At 38.6% G+C, this 24,448-nt stretch overlaps 1 protein-coding gene across 1 annotated transcript in view; it reads left to right on the top strand.

Moving 5' to 3' along the window:
- Window positions 1-24,448, top strand: part of LRP1B (LDL receptor related protein 1B) — a 470,895-nt gene that overhangs the window by 200,980 nt on the left and 245,467 nt on the right. Inside the window, exon 6 of the mRNA XM_042779456.1 lies at window positions 5,558-5,720. Within this exon, the coding sequence (XP_042635390.1) occupies window positions 5,558-5,720 (163 nt within the window). The remainder of the gene's footprint in view (window positions 1-5,557; window positions 5,721-24,448) is intronic.

The raw sequence follows: 24,448 nt of genomic DNA, 5'->3' as shown, positions 1-24,448 counted from the left end.
ATATGGAGAAAATATAAATATGAAATCAATAGTGATTTTTTATACACATATATGAGGAAGTTTTCATTGCAGTAATATCCAGAATAAGGAAAAAATTGCTACATAAGGCAATAGAAGCTAAGTTCTTTCCCTTAAAGCGAGAAATGGTTTATCTCTTTCATCATTGACAAAAAGCATATGGAGAGTTCAAGGAATATTTTAAATTTTAATTGCATTTCATCCAAAATCATTCCCCAGTACACTCAGAAGTTTCTCATAAACACCCCAACAACTCAAGAATTCCACTGAGTAGTTTGCTCAGAGGAATTCTTACATTAAAAATAAGGAAATGTTTATACTGAAGCTTTTACAGGAAAAATCTTGCTAATTTTTGTTTCTCCATCTGGGAAAAATGAAATCTGTCAATATAATACTGGTTTTAATAGTGCACAGGCAGAATCCTTGAGTACAGCAGTAACAGAAATACAAGGATATGTCACTGCTTTTCCCTCTCTCCTGCTGAAGATCTAAAGTCTAGTGCTAGTCTTGATGTGAAATGGAAATAAATGTAATAATTCTACAGTACAAGATTTATGTTGGAAAATCAAAGCGAAAGAAGAGAGCCATTTCTGTTTTTCTCTGATTTCCGTAAACTTTGGTTTGGCCATAAGACATATTTTCCAGGACCCTTTGAAGATTTAGCCATCCTCATAAGAAATTATTATTTTCTCTAAAAGTCTAATAATGTCTGTGTGTTTAAAAGGCAGGAGAAGTTCACTTCCAGACACATTTTTGCTGTGCCCACAGTCTACATAATGTCATTAAATAGAGCAGAATTTAACCTATATGCTGTCTTAACTATTCTTTATGAAGTCCTTAAGAGGAAATCCTAGTTTTTAGAAAGTAATAAAGGAAAGATGATCACATTTGGCAGAAATGCTCTAAGGAAACTGTTTTTAATATAGAAAAGCCCTCAGAACTATATAGAAGATTGCACAGAATAAATATGTGTGTTTTTAAGGGGGAATATTTCCTTTTGGAGACTTCTGAAACTGTGTGAATGAAAGAAGATTAATTACTTTAAAGATGTGAGTGGACCAGACATCTGCACATAGTGGGGTTTATATATGAATCCAGAAACAGGCATGAAATGAATTCAGTAACTTCTTGAGTACAAGAAGTTTTATATATATTTTAAAAGTCCCTGGTTGAACCAGAGCCTTATCTGTGGTTTTCAGTGCATGCAACTCATGTGATAACTGGGGAGCCATTCACAGCAGCTTCGTGCACAGCTGCTACCAAACCATGGAGATTAAAATGGGATTCACAAAACCCATTCTCTGTCAGCTGAGGGGATTTCTCATGCAGAATTTAATTTGGTGGGGGAGTGGGCTTGGACAATTATTTTCAAGTTTGTGTTGTGGGAAGGTGGATGTGTCCAATGCAGAGGGCACAGAACAGAGACAAACCCCAAAGCAGATCACTGGTGCCTCCAACACACAAATGCCACTGAGTAATGGGCTGGTTGCAAATGTTCTGATAGCAGGACATCTCTCTGGGGAATTTCTTCTGTTCTTCTGAAGAAAATTACAGCAATTTCACGATTATAAGCCACACCATTTTGACTAAAATTTTGGTCTGAACCCATAAGTGCAGCTTATAATCAGGTGCGGCTTATATATGGACAAAGAATGAAAAGTTGCTGTTTTAGTTTGGAGGACAGGTGTCTGCTAAGAAAGGCAGGAGCTTCTCTTTGAAATGGAGAATGTAAACCCCCTCCCTCCAAATTATTATAATTTTGAAATCAAGGGACTCTCACGCAAAAATATGGGGATTAGGAATAACAGTTCTTTACTAGGGAAATTAAAATAGAAATACAACACTACAAAGAAACAAACTCCAAACCCTGACACAGTCAGAGTACAACCTGACACCCATCAGGCAGGGTGTTGGCAGCAGTCCCATTCCATGGTGGCTGCATCCTCCTGCAGTGACAGATGTGGCTCAGTTGGAGCAGTGCTCCTGTACAAGGTGCAGTTTCCCTCCGGAGCTCCAGTGGTGATGTGGAGAAATCCGGTTTTCCTCTGGAGTCCAGTGGAGAAAGGGGCTCCCTTAGTGTCCCAAAACCTCTGTTTTTATCTTGCTAAGAAATGTTGGGCTCTTCCCCCTGGCTGGAGCAACTCCCAATGGGATGCAGTAATTTTATCAGTCCCACAGTGGGACTCAATGGCCATGAGCAGAAAATGACTGGCTGGAGGAAGGATGGGGTGTGAAAAGATAAAGAACAATGCCCTGCCTGGTTTCAATGGATGGCCCATTAGCAGAATATCTCCCGTTGAGATAAGGATCACTGCCCCCACCCTCAACAGATGGTGATAAAACAGATCCCTTTTATCACACTTTGGATTGTAATGTGCGGCTTATAATCAGGTGCATCTTTTAATTGTGAAATTACTGTACTGTGAATTAACGTGTTGTTTTTTCTGGAAACTCTGTGATAAAAGTCTTGAAACCTGGCATGCTCTGGAAAGAGCAGCTTTACAAGGAATGCAGTTGGAATGAGCCTAAAGCTCTCCAACAGCCTGTGCTGCTGAGAGTTCCATGCCCTTCCAAAGGCATCCTGCTGGCCTGGGTGATGCCTTGGGTTTCAGCTTCTTTATTTTCCAGAATCTCTGCTGCTTAGTGTGTAATTCTGAAACTTCATTTTAGGTGTCAGGAAGTTCTCTTCACAGGGTAGTTAAACAAAACAATCCCTTCCCAGCTCGAGAATCACGGACAGCTGGTACCCAAAAAGCAGAAACAACAGCAAAGGGAAGGGGGGCAAGGCAGGGGCTGAGACTTCATAGCCTGGGGCTGTGGTTGGACAATTGACCCCAAGATGTGATGATGAACCAAAACTTATAAAAGTGTAAAACTCGTGACCAGGATCCATCTTGGATTTGATCTGGGTGTAGCCCCATCCAGGCTCTTGCACTGCCCAAGGTGAATCCTTTAAATAAATTCCTATTTTATTCCTTTTGCTCTGTCTAGTCTCTGTTCCAGGTCAGTCTTTCCAGGCAACAAGGGAATTTGGATAAATAAGTGTTCAGAGCTACCCATGCTGTTTGACACGAAGTTTATGGGGTGGTATTGCTTGGGGATGTCTCACTTTTCCTGGAATGCTGAGCTCAGTTTTAACTACCTAATGCAAATTATTATCCCTAATATTTCTTTGAATGAATTATTCTTGGTTTCCATAAAACAAAATAAAAAAAAACCAGCAAGCTGTTTGGTGCAATTTCTTGTGATGTGTTACCAAAAACTTAAGGAAAGAACAGAACAGACATTTTATAACTGTAAGTACTGTTATGTTAACAAATCCAATAACCTGTGTGTGATGTGCCTTTCACATATATATCACATTTATCTAAAAATAGGTACATTTTTCACACAATAAGAAAAACATACCCTCCTCCAACAGGCTGCTACTTAACCTTGTTCCTTTGCATCCACTTCCCAGTGTACAGCAATCTTCTAGAGCTCTCATTGCAGGAGTTTAACTACTAGTTTTATTTCTCCAAATGTTTGAAATTGGATTCCTTTTGTACCTTTTGTCCTTTCTAAATGGCATTTTCTGAAATGCTTCCGTTACACACAAGCTTATCTGCAATTTTCAAAAGTCTCCCTGAATCAGTAAACCATAAATTTTTCATTCCATGAATCCAACTTCAGAAAATGGTAAGCAGGGATATTGAACATGCTTTAACTATTACTGATTTCCAGAGGCACAGAGTTTTCTTCTGGCATCTTTAAAAACATGTCCTACATTTTGCTTGGAAAAAGGGAGAGGGGGGAAAAAAAGTGTTTTCTTCCTATTGTCTGAGATATATTAGTGCTCACATATCTCACAGTGCATCTGACATTGGCCTCCTCTGGAGTTTGGATATTGGGCTAAATGGGGCATTTCTTTATTCTGGCTCAGCAGATCTTGGTAATAGGACCTATCAGGCACAATATTCACTTTGAATTAAAAGGGAAGTGATTAATGGAAGGGCAGGAACAGGAGAGACAGAAGACAGCAGTGAACTGTGTAATGGGGTGGCTGAGGTGGATACAGTTGGTGTTCCTGGTATTTCACTGAGTAAATCTTATTTAAGTTACCTGCACTTTGAAGGACAGCAAATGAGCTTCCATGTCTGTTTTAAGCAAGTACAAGGCTCATAAGCCCTGAGCTAGCATCAAAAACTCAATGAACACAATTTTTGTTCAATCAAGTTTAGTTATTACTCTCCAGTGCAGCATGGATGTGATGAGGGCAACAATTTTTTTTTAAAACTTTTTTATTTTTTTATTGAATTGAAAGCAATCCTAAAAATCCCCCATCTGAAGGACTATAAACATACAGAATACTGGAAGTTTAATAAAAATAACAAACAACTATGTGTAATGATATTTTATCACATCTGGCTTCACTCATCATGACAGAAGCTTATGTAAGCACTATTTTGAAAGCACTGTAATATAATAAACATATTTAATTTTTTAAAGCAAAAATCATTGATATTTATAATTGGAAAAATTTAACAGGAAATATTTTTTTTCTATTAATTGAGGTATTCTTTATTAAAGAAGAACTAATCCTGTCCTACAGAGTGGTATCAATACAGTACTGCCAATAAGAAGAGGAAGAAAATAAATCTCAGTTACATTAAATTGATAAAGTTATGTTCTTTGCACTTCTCTGTCCTTTTCCTTGCTATAACAGTAAGATGGTGCATGGGCAGGTCAGCTGATTTATAAGAAAAATGGAGGATTCATAAAGCATTTACAGGGTGTGATTCCAGAATCCCACAAGAAAAAGAATGGAGGGAGCAGTTGTGAGGCTGCCACAGTGTCCTGAGAATGAAAACTTGGTTGTTAGTGAATGTCTCTATTATCACAGAAAAATTTACTTCAATATTACTTCTTGTGGCAATTACCAGAAGTCTAGCAGCATCCAGATATTCCAGGACTACAAGAAAAATTATTTTAAATGAAAACAAATGCATAGATAAGGTGGTTTTAGACATGCATATCACATTTTTTAATTTCTATTAAGTATTTTGGTGTGCTTTTAGTCCCCTTCAAATATAACCAACAAACTCTTTTAACCCTTACCAGTGTCCCATCCCCAGAACCTAACAGAACATTAAATTCAGAATCTGGGTGTCTTCATATATGCCTTCCCCCAGCAGTCTGGTGCCATCAGTGTTCCAGCCCTTTCACAAGTGCACCACCATTCAGTGGTGCTGCTCCTGAGGACACCATAAAAAAATCACAATGACAGACTAAAAAATATTAAACAGAGCTCAAAACAAATGTGAGTCTTTCATACCACTGTGGTAGCAATCAGATGTCTGTAGTTAAAAAGGAAAAGTTCTCCCCAACCCCTCTTTGTGTACTGAGAATTGGATTTCTTATGAGAAGCATGGAATAGATGTAAAGCAGCTGGAGCTCTTTAAGTGAGGGAGCATCTGCTGGCAGAGCAGCCAGCAGCTGCTTACTTGGATTGAAACTGCACTCCTGAGCTCCTGTTTCTTTTTTCTTTTTTTTTTGGTAGATGTACAGCAAATAGCACTCGACTGGATCACGGGGAATTTTTACTTTGTGGACCACGTCAGTGACAGGATCTTTGTCTGCAGCCAGAACGGGTCAGTGTGTGTGACCCTCATCGAGCTGGACCTCAGCAACCCCAAGGCCATAGCTGTTGATCCAACATCAGGGTAAGGTTCTTTCTTTGCTCTAGGATTTATTCCACATGAGGCATGCTTGTCTGTGACTCCATTTAATCCATCTGTTTCATGCAGGTGTTTTAAAAACTGTTTTTGCTCAGCTGTATTGAGCTGCTTGCATAGTTTTTATACTAAAGCAATAATGTCTAATGAACTTGGAGCAAGTAGTTAATTGTGTTAATTGCAATAATTTATGTGCCTTGTGACTTCTCAAAACGGAATCAAAACTGAAAAAGCAATTTAATCCCTACTTGTCACAACACTTGCTTTTGTGTTTGCTTTTCTGTAAGTTGTGATTCTGACTAGAGGATGTGGGAAAGGAGTTTTTGGAGGATTTTTATGCTGTCTTCCTTCATTTACTGGAATATTGGAAATTAGTTTAACGAGTTTATTTACACAAAAAAAGTGGAAGAATTTTTTACTGTACTTTAGAGGGTCAGCTCTAATGGTAAAATTACATTGTATTTGCTTTTTCTGTTCCATAGATAACTACATTCAGTGCCAGTTGGGAATTAAGCCTTGCTTAAAATACAAAGTACTAAATGTCTTCTATTCTATAACATCCACCAGCTGGGAGAAGTTTTTAAACAATAATGATGCAAAAGCATAACTAAATAAGAATAGGAATGGGATCAAGTTAATTTAAAACTAAATTGTGGTGAGGAGTTTTGAACAATTATTTTATCTCGGTTTTATTAGTCAGTAAATAGCTCAGACCAAAATCCCTGATGGAATATGTCCTGAACTGCCATAAGCCCCTTCTCAACAAATACAAAAATATTTACAGTAGAGCAGCTTGTCATCCATATGTGGACTTTTGTCAGTCTTTATTTAAAGCCTGAACGAATATTAAGAAGCATTATCACAATGACTTCAATTCTGACAGGAACAGCTTGCATGTAAAGTTTACAAAGAAGTTTGATAATGTGATCTTGAGTATTGCTGTATTTCTCTCTGCAGCAGATGGTAAGCTTGACTCGATCTGACTGCAGACTTGTTCTTAAAGAAAAAAATAAAAATTCATGTAGAAATTGATTTTCTGCAAGTTCTGATCTGAAAGAAGTAGAAGCTTTCAAATTTGCTGACAGCAGCCTTTTTTCTATGCCTTTACTTGTACATTCTTTGCTGGATTTGCTGGATGAATCCAAAGCTTGCCATTATCTTATCTGTCAGGGATGTAGGAATTGTACCCAAGGCTTTGCTTTTGTGAGGAGGGACAGACACATGAGAGGCTGTTTTCCTTCAGCTGTTACCTGCTGGTGCAAAGCTCTGCTGCTCAGAGCCACGTGCAAGTGAAGATTGACTGCTGCAGGGAGAGGGAAGTGCTGGCCTGCAGGAAAGGCCACAGGTGATCCTGACATTTTACAGTGTCATTCTTACTAACCAATCTCCATTTATTTTGTGGTGAAAGCATTGTGTGGAGAATTTTCTCAGAATACATGGTTTGCAGTTCAGCAGTTATCTCATTACTTTTTTTTTCTCATTTTTATTAATTATCTGTTGTTCTGTTAATTGGATACCTAACATGCATTTTAACTGCTAAACCCCAATGTATATATTAATTATGTTTGGTTTTGACTGGGTTTTGTTCCAGAATGCAAACAGACAATGAAAAAGCATTCTGATTATTCAAAAATCTCCTCATTCTTTCTTTTGTCTTTTGTTTTCTGTCTTTTTTTTTCTTTTAACTCTTTCATACTGATCATAGTTGTGGTTTATTTTGCTGTCAGAGTTTTAGGATGGTATTGCTGTCTGGGTAACTTGGTGGGTTCGTTTTATTTTAAAAAATTACAAAAGCATCCATAATAAAATCAATATTGCAAGTTGAGCTCTGAATGAGTTGCTGCTTGCACAGAGACCATTTCCAATGCTAAGAAATTCAGAGTGTGATCCCAAGCCTTTGTGTCTGTGATAAACTTCCTGCAGCAGCACAGGGTCAAGCCCTGCTATTCTGGCATGTTCACATCTCTGTGTTAGGAGTTTAGTTGTGTCATGAACCAGAAACTTTGCTTTTACCCATAAAACAACCAAGGCATGCTGGAAAATTTGCTCGTTCCAAATGGTTCCCCTCGCTGCACTCAAGAATATCTTTTCTGGGTGTGGTTAATTTTACATCTCTGTGCCTGCAAGTTCTGTCAGATGTTTAGTGGTGATGGTTTGATATATTCTCCTATGAGCTTACAATGGAACTTGAGCTACTAAGCTTCTTTCATGTCACACAGGGAGTGAAAGAACTTTTCAGAAAAGTTTATTCTCATAAAACTGAATTTGAAATTGAGAGAAGAAAGCTTTGCTATTCATACATCTCTTGAAGAGCCACATTTGTTATGTTATGTTTTCAGCCAACTTTGGCAGGATTTCAGCACTTTATCAAACTGTGTTTGATGTTTTGGTTATTCCAGACTAGATCTAATGCACACCCACCAGAAAAATACCATAGCTGCTTCCCCCAGTGACCTGGTAATTTACCCAGTTAGGGGTTCTGCAGTGCTGATACTCATCTCTTACATCAACTAATTATCAATTAAGAGTAGCACAGTGAAGTCTCAGAGCTGTGTTAAGGACAGCATTTCCAGGGGCAGAAATCTCCACTGATCAGTGGGAGCACTTCAGAGTCCAGACATGGCAGTGAAACATGGATTGAAGGAAAATCTGGGACAAGGAGGGGAGGAAATAAAGTGACAATTGGCAACAGAGAGGGAAAATAAATTGTTTTACAATAATATGTTATCTATCAAATGTCTTTGAACTAAGATGTTTGGTTCCATACGTCTGCAGTTCATAGGTTTGATAAATTTTAATGCAGGACTTCTTTTCTTCAGTGGTCAAGGAACAGAAGTGATTACTTTTGCTGGTCCATGAAATTGGTGTAAAATTGATGATGGTGCTGCTGACTGTCAACATGAAACAAATGCAAGCTGACTGAGAATGGGTTTAGCTGAGATCCTCAGTTCAGGTCTGCTCTACTCATGGGGAATGATTTTTCAAAGTATTCCAGCCAATATTGTGTTGGCATATTCATGAGACTTTGATCATCAGACATTGATGATAGGGAAGGTAACACATTTTAAACTCAGCTCTGCCAAAACCAACTAAATGTCTCTACACAGAGCATTTTTGTTTTTTATGGTCTGCATCTATTTGTATTTAATAAGAAGCATTAAATGCCTGTTGTTCAAGCTATGTGATATCTGAATGTATTTAGGAACATTATGAATTATTATTGTGGAATACTAACTGTGTACATCTTCATATATATTCTGTAAATATCCCTACCTAATTGCCTCCAGTGTTCAAGGTGAATTGTTGCTTTCCAGTGCACAACAATGGCCATGGAGGATGCACTGCACCATTTTATAAAGCAGAAATGCCTTGGAGCAGGGGGATGTGCTGCAGCTCCAACACTTCAGTCCTGGTCATACTGCTCACACATCTGACATAAATACCATAAATACCAAAATTTTCCCTCATACCTGTTTTCTGATTTCTTTGGGCGTGCCAGAAAATGGGGAAAGAACAGGAAGGGCAGATGAGGCTGCAACCTTGGGGCTCCTGGAACTCCTAGTTCCAGAAATGTGCAGCTTGTACTGATGGCTGTGGTACTTTTGGGGATGCCAGCCATAACTTTCTACTTTATTTCCCAGGCTCATGGAAAAAGATGAACTTTAGGGAGGAGGTTTGAAATGTGGGGGGTGTTGATGTAGCATCCACTGACAAAACTGTTCAAACATAAGGAGATGTGTGAATGGAGGTTACATGGGGTGGCGTTGCAAAGAGGATGTGCAGAGCAAGGCTGGAGTGTGGAAGGATGTGTGGAGTTTGGGGAAGAAGAAGAGGAAGAGAAGAACCAGAGGTGATGCACAATTACAGGCTGAAGTCATTGAAACTGGTGTCTGCCATTTAAAAGTTGCATTAGGAACAAAGGGGAGAAAAGACTTCTAAAGAGATTTGTAAAAGGAGCAAGCTCACATTTTAATACTGCAACAGTGTGTCATGTAAATATTTGAATAAATCTTTTAATCGGCTTTTCCTTCTGCTATGGTGTAGAAATAAAAAAAACCCCACAGGCTCTGCTTATTTCTTGCACACAATGTTTGTAAGTGCATGCAAGAAAAGATTGTGTTATGCCAATGTTTGAAGAACAACAGCTATTAATGTGTTATGGTGTTATGTACCATTTCTTGGTAATGTTAGTGAGTCAGGAAAAAAAACAAAACACAAAAACAAATGTAGAACAGCAAAAAAAAAAACTCTTGCATTTTAAATCTGCAATAGCAATCAGTTGATACCTCTGGGATTCACAAAGGGGAATAAGGGAAACAAGTGAAGAATTAACAGCTGAAGTTGTCTACTCCATCATCTCAGAAATTTTTTCTGAGGAAAAAATATAAAAAATATTATTCTGTGGACTTCCTCTTTGATTCTGAAGATGCTAAGCACAGATTTCTTCTGTGGCTCAAATCAAAGCCACAGTATGAAAATAATAATGATAATTAAAAATACATAATGTCATTGTGTGAAGCACCATAGGGAAATTTGCCTCAGTCTAAAATTTCAGAAGACAGGAGGAAGCAAGGGGGTAAGAAGGCATTTTGAAATTCAGCCTCCTGTGTAAGAACAGAGTTGAACAGTAGCTTTAAAATATCATATTTGAGAGATCTAGAAGAAAAATCATAAGAAAGAGCTAATTTTGCCCTTTTTTGTTTTTGTTTTGTTTAGTTTTAGTTTTGAATTTATTCTATCTCTTAAATCTGGTAGAGGTAAGAGGAGGAAGTTGGGGGTTGGTCATGTGAGCCCTGTTGACATCCAGGTTGTTTAGATGCCCTTGCAAATGTTCTTTCTCAAGCTGTGTGTGATCATCCTTGTGGGATGTTTGCTTTTCTTGGTCAGACCAAAATGCAAAATCTACTGAGCACTTTTCACTGAAAATTGAAGGGAATGGGAAAAGTTTTCCCCATTAGAGAGCCATGCACAGGAGATGGTGCCTGGGGTGTGGAAAAGCCATCCCAGAGGATGGAGACCAGCCCTTAATGAGGCCAAGAGATTGAAGATATAAATAGAAAGAGTTTTGGACTGACAACTCACCCAGTTTGGCATCGTGGGTGCATATGTAAGCCAGTAAGAGCTGCCCTGCTTGGTGGGATTTTGGACAAAAGATGGGTGAGGTCTCTGGTAGAAAGTTTGATGGGACAGAACCCGAGGCCAGCCCTGGATTCCTGCATTAATAAATCCACAACAGCCAGCAAAAACCAAGTCAGCTGGTGAGGGGTGGAGAGAGACCTTTCTGAAATAAATTTCTTGATAGTAATTTTGTTTTTCTTCTCTTTCTGCACCTATTTCTTAAAATATAAAAATCAGTCCATGGATGCAATTTGTATTAGGCACAATGAATAGAGTTTGCATTCACCTCATATTTGCCTGGAGGTATCAAGGTATCAGTGAGGAGCTGAAAATTCTTGCAGTGGACAAAGAACAGAAATTCAAAAAGGAGAGGAGGTCAAACCATATATTTTTTTCCTTTATTTGCTTCATTGTTATTTAGACAGGGGAGTATTTCAGGGCAAAATAAAACATCCACACTTATTGTCTGCTGCCTGTTTTATTCTCTTTTTACTCTCTTGCCTTTCAGCTTTTATAGCAGACACTAGGCTAAGGAGAGACTTTGAGTCTTAAAACTTTGGCTTTTTCTTTTCCTTCTCAGATTAGTCATCATTTTCTGCTGATCAAAGAGGAGAGTTACAATCATTAAAGCTCACTTTTTAACAGCCAAATCATTAGTGGTTTAATAACATGCCATTATTAAAACAGCTCAGTTCCTTTTCTTGTCACAAAGATTTTCAAAGAGCTGCAAGATACATATAAGACCCACTCACTTCAAAAAAGTTTTAAAGATGACCTGAAAAGGAATCTTCTTCATTAAAAAAAACAAAAAAACACCAAAAAAACCAAAAAAAACCAAACAAACAAAGCAAAACAAAGCCAAAGCCCCAAAAACAAACAAGCAGAAAAAAAAGCAAACACTCAAACCAAAAAAAAGAACATGAAAAACTTTGTAGTAACTAATTATAATATGAAAGTTTTCATTAAGAATTCAGATTTTGTTGCCCATCCTCCCCCTCCACAACCCCTTTCAGGCTGTGAAGAGTTAGAAATGGTATAATAGAGGAGCCAAAATAAGATGAGAGAAGCAAAGATACTTAATCCGACAAAGAAAATCCCCCAAACCACCCTTTTAAAATTATTTCCACTTTTTTATTGTCCCTTAGCTTGCTAGAAAATGATGAAAAATTATTTTTCGTCTGATCTCAGGTTTTACAGAACTGCTTCCAATTCTGTACTATTCCATCTTTTAATTTTAATTGTTTTTAACTAAACTGAGACAGAAAACTCTTTCACCTTTGCATTTCCCCCTGGGTTTTTTCTCTCTTGAAACTTCAATTTCAGTGCAGCAGCACAGGTCTGCTCGCTGGGAAACCTGGTGGCTGCTGCTCTTGGTAAGAAAAAGAAGCAAGGGGTGTTGTCACACCTGCTCTGCTTCCCAAAATAAGGTGATAAAACAATTCTGCATTCATGTGAAAACAGAAAAAAGGAGAAATTATGGTTTTCCCCAGCAAACTAGTAAATAAATAAATTTTGATTTGTGAACATGCAAAGATATGAACTTGTATGAAAAACTCAGCTAATTCAGTTGAAAAGGACTCAGAGTCACTGACAAAACTGAAGGAATTAAAATACCAGGAATGTGACCTAACTGCATTAAAAAGGAGCTCATGAACAATGTCAAGTTATTGGTCTGGATCTAAGTGACAACTCTAATCAAAAAAATAAAAATAGAATAGGCTGAACAGGTTTGGTAGATGCATGTTCTCAAGTAATGATGTGTGTTTGCTATTGTGCATACCTTTTCATTAATCCAGCATTGCTGGAAATACAAATGGATGAGTATAATGAATATCCAGTGTTCTGCACATCCCCTGAAGCTGGGCTGCAGTTGGTGCTCAAACCAGGTTCATCCAGAGAATGAGCAGGTGCTGATAGCAGTGAAAAAGGATGTATGTTTTGTTAATAATCCTTTGTGAAAGAGCTGGCAAAGTGAACACCGGCAGTGTTATTAGAATAGTTCAGAACTGATGTTCTGAGACTGGGTATTGCAGCAATATTGCCTGGAGAATAAAAAGCTAACAAGAGTCATACTGATGAAGCATGAACTAAAGTGAGCCTTTTTTCTTATGCAGCCTGTGCCCAGTAATGGATTTCTTATATTGCTACCAAGAGGAACAATATTTGAGTAGTGTCAGCAAGTATGGAAAAAATAAAAAATCAGTGGGAATACAAAAACATTTGTGGAATCACAAGATAGCTGTGGTTTGTAAAAAGAATAATTAAAAAAAAAAAGTTTTTTAGTGAGTAAAAGTTTTGTTCACTTATCAAAGATCACAAAGGCAGTGTTGTGCCTCTCAGTGGTCTCAGGTTCTCCTGCAGAGCTGAGCTGACAAAGCACAGCATCCTCATCACCCAAACCAGCTTTGCCCAGTGCTTTTGGGCCCTAAACACCAGAACAGCCCCAGCAAACCAGGCTGAGCACATGAGCAGCAAGAGCACAAATAAAACTCTGTGAGCTGCATTGCCTGGGGCCAGCCCTGCTGATCCAACACCTCCCACCCAGCTTTGCCCTCCCTGGCAGACTGGAGTGGTCACTCTGGAGCCTGTCCTCACATCCCTCACTAATTAACCTCCTACTCAAAATGTTCTTCTTTTACTGAAATTACCATAGATCTATGAATTAGAATTTGTTTCTTGTGAGGGACGCTCAGAAATGGACATGGAATGGAAGACTTGAAGTATTTTTTTATTTTTTTTTCCAATGGCTGAGATGTCCAGGCAAATGCTACATGATTTAAGGCACCCTATCAAGTGATTTTCTTCAAGTTGAAAGCAATTAAGCTGGAGACAATTGAGGCCACTTTGTTTCTAAATGAGAATATAAATGGGAGTTTAAGGCTCCATAATGTATGGCCATTATGTCCATGTCCATTTGAAGTCTCATTTTATTTTTTTTTTTTTTTAATTTTATTACTTCATTGTCTTACTATCTAACCAGCTTTTGTAAGGTCATTTATGTTGAAGACAGGTTCTGATATTTTGATATGGATTGAAGCACTGCATGAGTGGAAGAGCCAAACTGAAAATATAGGTGCTTAGGACCTTTCTTTTTTTTAGATGAACTTGTATTATTCTGCACTTAAAATAGCTGTGTGTATATAGATAGATATTGATAGAGATATTTTTTTTTCTCTAAAATGAAAAATATGAAAACAGAAACAAAAAGCTCATGTTTAACACAGGTAGTATATTATGGTGTTATGAAGTTTTCCAAATCTGTTCTCCCAGTGCAGCCCACATATTTCTTGTGGTTTTTTTAACTGAGTCTTAGTGTTGCAGTAGTGCAAAGTTGTGCAAACCATGAATTTTCTAATAAGCTCTCGTCATGCCATTCTTTTCCTTCTTCCTACAAGATAAATAACCACCTGTGTACATGCCATGTTTGAAGCATAAAAACACTAAATCATGGAACATTCTGAATTGGAAGGGACCCAAAAGGATCATTGAGTCCATTACTCTTGGTCTGCATTAACCAGAACCACCCATAGTAACAAAAATGATGAATTCTGTCAATTCAGTTAATTCACCAGCAGTATGATGACATCATCCTGATGGAATTGCTGTTTTCTCAGGGCTGGTTACATGGATTGCTATTTTTTCAAAAATATATTGATTTTCCAATTTTATTTTTTGTTCCTGAGGTTTTTTGCATGTTGCTACACTCAGTAGTGTGAACATACCTTGCTGGAGCTCAGCTGCAACATGATCCCTTTCGGTGGAAGATAGAGAAAAGCTGGAGGAAATCTGGAGATATTAATAGGAAATTTAAAAATGTAAAAACCTCATGGTCTGTGTAAAACTTGCAGGAACTGTGGTGTAACCTATTCTAGGAGAGAAAATTCATACTATTGCTATAAAAGACTGCTAGAATAGTAAGGTAGATTTAAATTCTTATTAAAGAAAGAACAGGAGAAACAATTTTAACTCAGAGATACTGGCAAGTAGGGGGAAAAAATGTCCAGTCTGAAGCAACCTTAGCACATAAGTGATGTAAAAGTTGGAGTCTCTGTTATTAGGGACACTTGGGACAGTCTGTCTGGAGGGGATGTTCAGCCTTGGATTTCACACCAGGATGTATGTGTGTGCAGGTCTGTAGGCTTATAATGTCAAAGAACTTTGTGCTAGAAGAATGAATGTCAATAATGCTCTAATATTTCAGTGCTGCTACTGAAAAAAGTATGGCTGAATCATTACTTTGGTAATGATTTGTTTTGTTTCTCTACTTGAAGGAATTTAAGAGATTTTAAAGAAAATGGTCAAAATATAAATTCTAGGACGTTTTGCTTTCTCTTTTAGAGATGATAGGATTTGCTCTAAATGAGACTGAAAAATGGATTTAAAGGGATTTTGATACCAATTTTTTTTTTTTTCCCCTGGAACACATGCAGGAATTCCTACCTACAGGCTGCATCCTGTCTTTTTACTAATTGCCTTGATTTGAGCAGTTAAATTGTAAATTTAGTTGTTTAGTTTTGTGTTCATAAAGCAGCACAAGCTCCTTTCTGAAGTGCTGGTTGAGAAGGCAAATTGCTGCCTTGGGTGGAGGTTTTGGGCACTGGGGGTGAGGAGCAGCTTTTCTTTAGAGATGGATGTTTCCAACTCGCTGGTACGATTTTTTTGCTGTGTTTGATTAGCCTCAGAGCTGTTAAATAATCTGTCCAAAGTTACCTCTTGGAACACACAATTGTGTCAACCTACAGTGGGAGGAGAAGCAATTTATACTTTCCCATCCTGAAAAATCCAGCAAAAGTCCTCAAAGCATGGGAGCACTGGCTCTCTCTAATTTCTGCAATGAATATCTTCTTGCTAGAAACTTCTAAACCTTTTAACATTTGCTCATTACCAGTTAGCTGGAGCAAGTTGGTTCATTTTCACACACAAACACGATAGAAAACACAAAACACAAAAAAACTTGGTCCAAGTTTGCAGTTGGCCTCAGTCTTGGTGTTTCTAAGGAACAGAATTTAGGAGCTTGGGCAGCGTCCAGGCTGGCACTTGGAAACTTGTTTACTTTGAATCAATGGGTAATTAGCTCACTGAGGATGCAAACTTTTAGCACAGGGAAGTCTAGGAAAAGGCCATCGAGTTAAAAAATAATGTCATTGACTCTGCTTCAGTTTTGTTTAGATGATTTTTATTCATTAGGATTTAACAGCAAATCGACAAACCCCAAATCAAAACACTCAGGGATCTTTATTCAACAGATATTAAATGGAAATACCCTATTAATAGCAGGGTATTTGAAACCCACTGCCTTTTTTGCATGCTGAGAAGCCACCACTTGCAGTCTGAGAGCTTTGTAAGTTTTACAAACACACAGTTTTGCTGACAGACCTCTCCAGAGCCAGGAATTGCACAGCACCACCTCTTGGCTGTGCTCCTCCAGCAGAATGGGAACACACTCTGCTTTCTGCTGGCACAGCTCCTCTGGCTGAGCAGAAGGAGAGGAGAACAAGCAAACTGCATTCCCAACAGAGATTACTCTGCCTTCAACAGAAAATCAGACCCCTAACCAAAATATTTAAATTGGAACAGAAATCGGGTGACTGCACCAAGCCAAGCTCTTGTTTGGATTCCTGAGTGTCTGACATGGTTTGCTGATGTGAAAACATTGCATCTTCTGAAAGTTCAAGGATTTATTTGTTTGTTTTATGTATGAATCTCCTTGTTAAATTGCTGTTCTGTAACTTGTCACATAGAGTTTTCTGAATGCAGCAATATTTTAGTAGATCACAATACTTTGGTGTATGCAGCTGCCACTTCAAAAAACCTGATGTATATTCTAACACTTTCAAAAGTGAAATCTTAATATTGGAATTTGCATGTGTGCTTCAACTTTCAATATGCTGGTGGCTTTATTTTGGAAGGTTTGAATGCTCACAGGTCATACCCAATTCAGGGAACAGCTGAGACTGCTCAGTGCTGAAGTGAAGCTACTTACATAATACATGTGTGTGTGTCTGGGTATGATTTCCAAGACTTTAGGAGAGGATTCCTGCCTTTTGCTGGTGAAATATTTTAGCCCAATATTCTACAAGATACTTCTGCTTATGTATTTTTAATATAATTGTACATATACATATATAAATAATATTTGATGAGCCACCCATGTCCTCAGGCAGAAGTTTTGGCTTTTGGGATGAGGATTTGAAAATGTAGTGTCTCAGTGTCACAGGCAGAATCAGGCTCTGAAACATCAAGCTTAAGTTGAGCAGTCATAATTACCAGGTAGGCTTGAAATTGTGGTTTAAATTCTGTGGGAGGTTCACTTCATTTAAGCTTGGGAGGATTTTGTGAAGAAGAATTCATTAATGTCTGGGAAGCAGTCAGAGACAGAGGTGTGAGCACTGGTAAGTGCCTGTTTGGAAATGAGCAGCTTTGCATTCCGAGCAGGATTTGCACAAAATGCATCTCTGTCGAGGGGTGTGAGGCAGCCCATTATGTAAGGAAGCAGCAGTCACTCCTCAGAGCACGAGGAGGGTGTTTTGAAATAATAATCACCATGGATGTGATCAAAGAATTTTGATTGCTCATATCATGGAATAATTTAAGACAACACAGGAATCGTAATGCTTGCTAGTGTTTAAGTGCTTGGATTTGCCCTTGTAACATTTTCATGTGTATTTTTATTTTTGTTTTGTTCTTACTTATCTCACAGCCTGGAGATAAGTTCCATGGACCCACCCCTGCTCTGCCATGTCCAGTTTGTATGGAAAAGGAGTAGAGATTAGAGGTAGAGTTTGAGAGGTTGCCTATGTTATCACATTCTTTGAGGCCAGAATAAATGAACCTGTAACATTCTACAAGCAGGTTTTGTCTAAATTTCAAAATCCACAATATTCAGAGAGGAGATTGCTGAACTCTAAATCTTTGTCAATTTAGGATTATTGTCTTTAATTACTCTGTGAGCTGGCATGGAAAACAGTTTATTTGCCTGTTCTTGCAATGACTTTTTAGCTACTTCAGGATAACTAGCACACACATCTTTTACTCTAGACTAAGAAAACTCAACTTCTTACAACTTTTTTTGTTTTCATTTATTCGCCATCACCACCTCCTACATCCAAACTTATGATTATTAATTGTTGCTCTTTATATAATCTCTGTTTGGTCTCCATTTTCCTGGAAAGCTAGGGAAAGTAGGAAAGTTTATTTCCTGTTGTAAACACTTCAGTGTAATACTTGGTTTTTTTGGTTTTGTTTTGTTTTGTTTTCTGTTTGTTTGTTTTGTTATTTGTTTGTTTGTTTATTTTGTTTGGGTTTTGGTTGGTTGATTGGTTGGTTTTTGGTTTTCTGGAGTTTTTTCCTTGGCACTGACTTGGGTCTAGATTCTGGTCAGGTGTTACCTTGGTAAAAGTGATTTAATGATTTTGATTTTCTTCTTCCTGTTACATTTTTTTTCTGCTCATGCTCTTTCTGTGCCCTTCCAGCTGTCACTGCCTCACCACTTGCATCCTTCCTGAAGTGCTCTTGCAGATCCAGATTTTCCCTGGTTTGTATCTGTATACATGAGTCACTAGTCATTATAAAGAGGGATTATAAAAGGGGGACTTTGTACAGGGGAAGCCTCTGGGATGGTTCAGCTTCTGAAATCACACTGTACAGACAGCTTTTCCTGTACATCCTACTCAGCTGCATCCTATTCCAGCTGGAACAGTGGGATGGCTGATTCCCTTCTCCATATTCCTTGTTATCCCTTGCTTTTTGGTGCTGTTTTTCAAAGCAAGATGTGTCCTACATTCTTTGGCACGTTGTTCATTATTCTAAAAGGTAGTTTTCTGCTGCCCAGCAGAACTTCAGGAAATTATTTCTACTGTGTGTCCACTTCCATTTTTTAAAGTGACACTGGAAGGTACAGAGGGACACATCTGCCAGTGTGGGGAGTGTGAACTCCTGTCTGTCATCACCTCAGTGTTACATGAATTAGAGGAGGGTGAAGGTGGCAGCAGTTGCCTCTCAGCACAATAATGTGAGAGCTAGTTTTTGACCCTTCTGTAAAAAGGGAAGAAAAAGCAAAAAAAACCCAAACACATGATAAGACTGTTGTCACAGAAGTGCAGATGCTGAGAGATCGAATGCAAAAGCTTTCTGACAAGAGATTTATTACTGCAAATACCCACACACAGACCACAGGGCTGGATAAGCATGTTCATCTCTTTCATCTCATGTACTCCCTAGAGATATGGCTGTGTATGATCTGCTTCCCTTTCCCAGTTACTAACAGGAAATATGACTTGACTAAACTCCATTAATAGTTTTTAGAAGCATCAGCCCCAGAAATATTTCCATTTATTTTGTAGCTTGTTAATCAAGTCCCTGTTTCATCTGTCCATACAAGCCATAAAGTTCTGCAGTGAATATCTAGTTGTCATGAGCATCACGGGGCAGGCACAGGGTGTGAGCAGTAACACATGTACCAGTGAGTGCTCTGTGCTTGCTGTCAGTGCAGCTGTCCCCAGTCAGGGCTCTCAGAGACCCCTGTGCCCCATGGCACTTTCTGGGCTCTGTCAGGTTTGCTTCTGCCTTCTGTGAGATCCTCACTGCTGAATGTTTTGGGATATTTTATTACCCAAAGACCAACGAGCTGTATCACCTTGAAGGCATCAGCATTAACAGATGAAGGCAGCAGGTGATGCTGCAGATGAAATGCTAATGTTTTAATGTAGAGTGTTGCTTGTAAGAATACAAATAAAAATAGCAACAGCAAAGTAATCACGTCCTTACTGCAGGCACTCACAGGCAAGCTCCAGTCATCTCTCACAATGTGCTGCTCTTAAAAATGCTTTTCTTCATTACTTTGCAAACTATGCTCTGTTGTTATATCACTTTAGATATGGAGTGGTGCATGTTGCTGTGCTTGGTTTAAGATGTATTGCTCAGCCCTGACAAACTCAGCAGTTAACAGGGCTGCAGGAGTGTGTGAGAAGTCACAACCTGAAGTACCACAGCTGTGTTGAAGTCACTGCATCAGGGCAGTCAACCTGTGGGGCAAACACTGCCATGGAGATCATGAAAGTGCCTTGTGGGCAGGGCTGTGGCTTGGCTGCCTGAATTTATCCATGTCTCGCCCCTCAGTGAGCACTCAGCTGCCTGCTCCATTTCTGCAGCAACAACTCTGACCTTTGGGCTCCTGCAAAGTAAAGCTCTGAGTTCCATAAATCACCAGCAAGGACAAACTGGGATTTCAGTCAGCTGACAGTTTCCTTTCTTTCTCCTTAGAGAAGTACAATACTGATGTGTGTATTGACACCTCTTTTCCTTTTGCCTCAGTGGCTCCAACCTCCACGTGCTGAAAAGTTGCACACAAACAAGTTTGGACATTTTCATTCAAGTAAATGTATGGAAAAGAGCTTGTAGGACTGGCTGCAATGCATAATAAGCTAGAGAAAGGAAATCAGAGGAATAGCTGCTGCCAAAAAATCTCCAGAGAATTTTTCATCCCCTGCAACTGATTGAGAAAGTTGAAAGTTGCAATGAAAAAAAAAAAGTTCCTAGATTTTTATATTCCAAGTAGCACAAACTTTTATTTGTAAACAAATACAACATGGATTATCCTCTAATATATTAAATGGCAAGTGTGATATTGTAGAAAGATAAGGATTGAAATCTCAGGCAGGAATGCAAACCTATTTGCTTGCAATACAAAATATTGGACATCTCAGCAGCTGTTCAACATCTGTCCCCTGAAGGTAATGAGATAAACACATGATAAAGAACATGTAAATATCTGGCAATTAATTCACCTGGAGTCATGGGGAGGGACACAAAGCTGTGATCCAGTTACTGAGGCTGGACTGCAGGTAAATGACAGTATAAAACAAAAACAAATATGAGGAACAACCACATGAATTTTGCCTGAGTCAGTGCCTGATCTGTGGGTTTTGTGATTGTTGAACTGGCTTGTTACCAGCCAGCTTTGGAAATGTTTGGATTGCATTTGAGGGTTTGTAAAAGGTGAATGGGAAAAGCAATCTCATGCATAGACCACACATAGATGAGATTTTGTGAGAGCTGCCTCAGAGGTGCAGTTTTCCATTGGGAAAAAAAGAATTGCACCTACAAATAAACCCTTAGAGGTATTACCTAAAGCATCCTTTATAGAAACACCCCTGGTGCTTTCTTTGTATTTTCATTTCAGTAATTCTGAGGCCTAGAATAGCACACAGTTTGATTGCAGTTTGTGTAACTCCTTTCTATTTATCACTCTCACATTCAAATGCACCTTAAATGCTCAGCTGAATAAATACAATGCAGATTACTGCTTGATGTATTAAATGCCAAATACTATCTTGCCAAAAGCCAAATATCTATTTATGTTTTGGCTTGCCTCCATATTCACACATACTGGGGCTTAATGATGAGTTTTTTATTCTAGCATGATATTTCTCTGCATAGGTGTTCCAGGGGAAAAGAGATCATAAAAAGAGATGTGAACTTCACAGTTACAGAGCCTTCTCTGTGATCAAGTTTAAATGGATGGGTTTTAATGTCTTGAGGCTATTGCTTCAATTTCAAATCACATTGCAAAGCTGTAGAAGGGAAAGTACAATTTAGTGTTTAAAATGAGTATGGACAGGTGTGGAAAAGACAATATGAAATGCCAGGTTGTAGAAAGGGCAGTAAAAATAATCTGAGGGCAGACAAGCAGATACAATTCAAAGTGCAAAAGGAGCAAATTGGGTGAGAGGGGATGAAAGTATGCCAGGAGTGGACAAACTTATTTGGGGGAAAAAAATTAGAGAAAAAGGCAAGGAGGAACAAAGCTAAGAAAGGTTCAGCATGAAGAGCATCATTAGGTTGTTACAGACAGGCAGAGGTATTAGAAAAAAGAAAAGCTGTGATGCTGCCCATTCCTATAAATCCCTGCAATCTGTGCATGGCTCCCAGGACACAGGTTTAGTTTTGATTTACAGGTGTTAAGGTGAGCTGGCCCCAGTTTGAACCCTGGCTGTCTGCTCTGGAGAACCTCTCCAGGATGGCCACTCTGCACCTCCCTGAGAGCACAGCTCCATCTCTTTGTGCTTCTTTACCTGCTTTTACTCGTTACCAGTGAAGTACCACTGTAAAATCAGATAATGAAGTCTTACAGACCTCTTAGAATAAAAAATATGACAGCTAATAATAACCAGGGACACCTGGGCTGTATTTTCTCCTCAGCATGTGGTAGGTTTGGAGCTGATATTAGGTTTGCCATGGATGAGAAAGATAATTTAGCCATTTTCTATCTGCTGAAGGAGAAATAGTGGAGATAGAATAGCTATGACAGCAGCTTTCCTGTGTTTATGAAGTTGTAGGTTCTGTCTTACTGTCAGGTAAGTAATTATGTGCAGTTACAAAATGTGTATGTATTAAATAATCCTAGGCAACATTTTCAGTCTTCCAAGCAGCTCAAAAGCAGCTCTGATCCTATTTAAATGACATTTTTACTCAATATCTTCCTACATACAGTCACACAGACAGATTATATGTTCCTAAATGTGCACCTATCTGAACACCCAAAGGAAAATGAGAGGAACATATTTTTGTGGTGGGAAAATAACTCCCCTAGTGCTGTGACACAAATCTCCATTTATTAACTATCTACAGCTGAATTACACTTTAATTTAAGCAACCTACTTTTGTTTAGGTACAGAGAAAATATGAGCCATGAATGGGCCACTTCACATAGAGCAGAATTACACAAATTGGAGAAGCTTCGATTTTCCCTTACTTTTGGATGGGACCCAATTTTTTCCTGACGAGACAAAACTCTACCATTTCACATCTGGTGTCCTGCTGCTGCTTTATTTTGCTGTCGTGATACTGGAGAGAAATAGAGCTCCTAATTTGCAGTTTGAAATCCACAGGTGTTGATAGGAAGCTTTTGCCACTGCAGTGTAGTATGGATTTTTGCAAATGGTAAGAAAACCCTGAGATGAAGATTGCAGAATCTTTCTTTTCTGAGCAGAGATCTTACAGGCTTTGGAGATGATACTGTTTTTCAGTATTAGGAGTAATGACTGTCACTGTCAGTGCCAAACCTCTGGGGAAAGATGTTTCGATTTGGGCTGGGAGAGATTGGAGGGGAGAGAAATTGTACTTAACACTTCTCAGTCACTGCTTGTTTGCAACCAAAATGAGTAAAATGAGAGCTGCTCCAGCCCTTTTCCCACCCATGCCCCTGACTCCTGACACCAGAACCATCCTGGAACTGATATTTCAGGGAAGCTGCAGGCAGAGAAGTGCCAACCCCTGTGAATTATGGAAAATAAGGGATGGTAAATTGGCTCTGAGGGTGCTCAGCAGCCGCTTTGGGCAGGGCAGTGCTGGCGCTCACTCCAGCCCTAATGGCTTTTCTGTGCAGTGCTCAGTTCAGCCTCATGCTTTCCATATTTTTTTCTCTCTGAGAAAGTAAACAGGTTAATTTAAACCCAGTGCTATCAGGTCCACTGCTGCTTAAATTTCAGGTTCTCAGAAGAACTGGGTGTTTGTGGAAGGCACTTTGACAGGAATTATGCTGTAAAATCAGGAGGAAAAAGGAAAGATGCTGAAGTTTTATTTGGGAGGTGAATCTGACAAAACATTCTGATTTCTGTACATATTTTCTCTGTGGCTATATATTATTTTCCTAAGTAGAATGCTTCATGAGAAATTTTTAATTACTTCATTAATTTAATTGAAAAAGAAAACATTAAAAAACTCTTGAAAATTTCCAGTGGAGAACCCTTCCTGTGTTGCTGCTGGGTTTAGACAAGGCTTAGAAGGTTTATGTGATTTTTCACTCCTATTTTCTGTTTCTAACATCATTCTCCCTCATAATAAATAAAGCAAAGGTCATACCACAGCTCTGTTGGCACCAGGAATGTTTTGCAGGGCACTTGCCAAAGGTCACTGTTCTGCCCATGCCCTGTAGGTGAAGTTGTCTGTGTTGCATATTTGCATGTGGTACAGTTTAAAGGAAATAAAATTTTTAAAAAAAAGTACACAGATTTAGTTTTAAGTCTTCCCTAATTGTATTTTTAATCATAAGATTGGTGACATTTACCTTTCATTGTGTCATTTTATTTCTCATTTTGTGCTTCAAGCGAGTGTTCCCCAAACTCAGTGCTGCTTCAAAATGCTTAATCAAATGAAAATGCTTATTTTCCATCACTGGATTTATAGCTACAGTCATAATAGATTAAAGAAAAATAAATTTAAACAGTTTTGTGACAGCAATGAAGAAATATTTCAAGTCATTATATGCATTTTAAAATTCATTGTGTGCTTAAAATACAGTGTATTTATCTGTGTGCAACATGAGCTCTTTTCAAGAATATGCAATTACTCTTTATTGAATGCCAAACTCTAAGATCTCAAAAACAAGCTGGATTAATGAAACATTTAATTTCCCAAATGGGGACATCTGAGACTGCTCAACCTTCGTGTTTCCAGTCAAGGGGCAGTGCCCTGAAACAGGGAGGTGAAGATAAATATCCAGTTAAGGAACTAGGTAGTAGTGTGAAAAATAGATGGATAAAGAGACTTGAAGAAAATGTAGGAATTCTGGGGACTGGGAAAAAAAAAAAAAAAAAAAA

Source organism: Catharus ustulatus, chromosome 7 (genome assembly GCF_009819885.2).
Source record: "Catharus ustulatus isolate bCatUst1 chromosome 7, bCatUst1.pri.v2, whole genome shotgun sequence".
In the NCBI taxonomy this organism is placed as follows: domain Eukaryota; kingdom Metazoa; phylum Chordata; class Aves; order Passeriformes; family Turdidae; genus Catharus; species Catharus ustulatus.
Note: the sequence above shows the minus strand (reverse complement) of the source record. Positions and strands in the feature narration are given on the sequence as shown.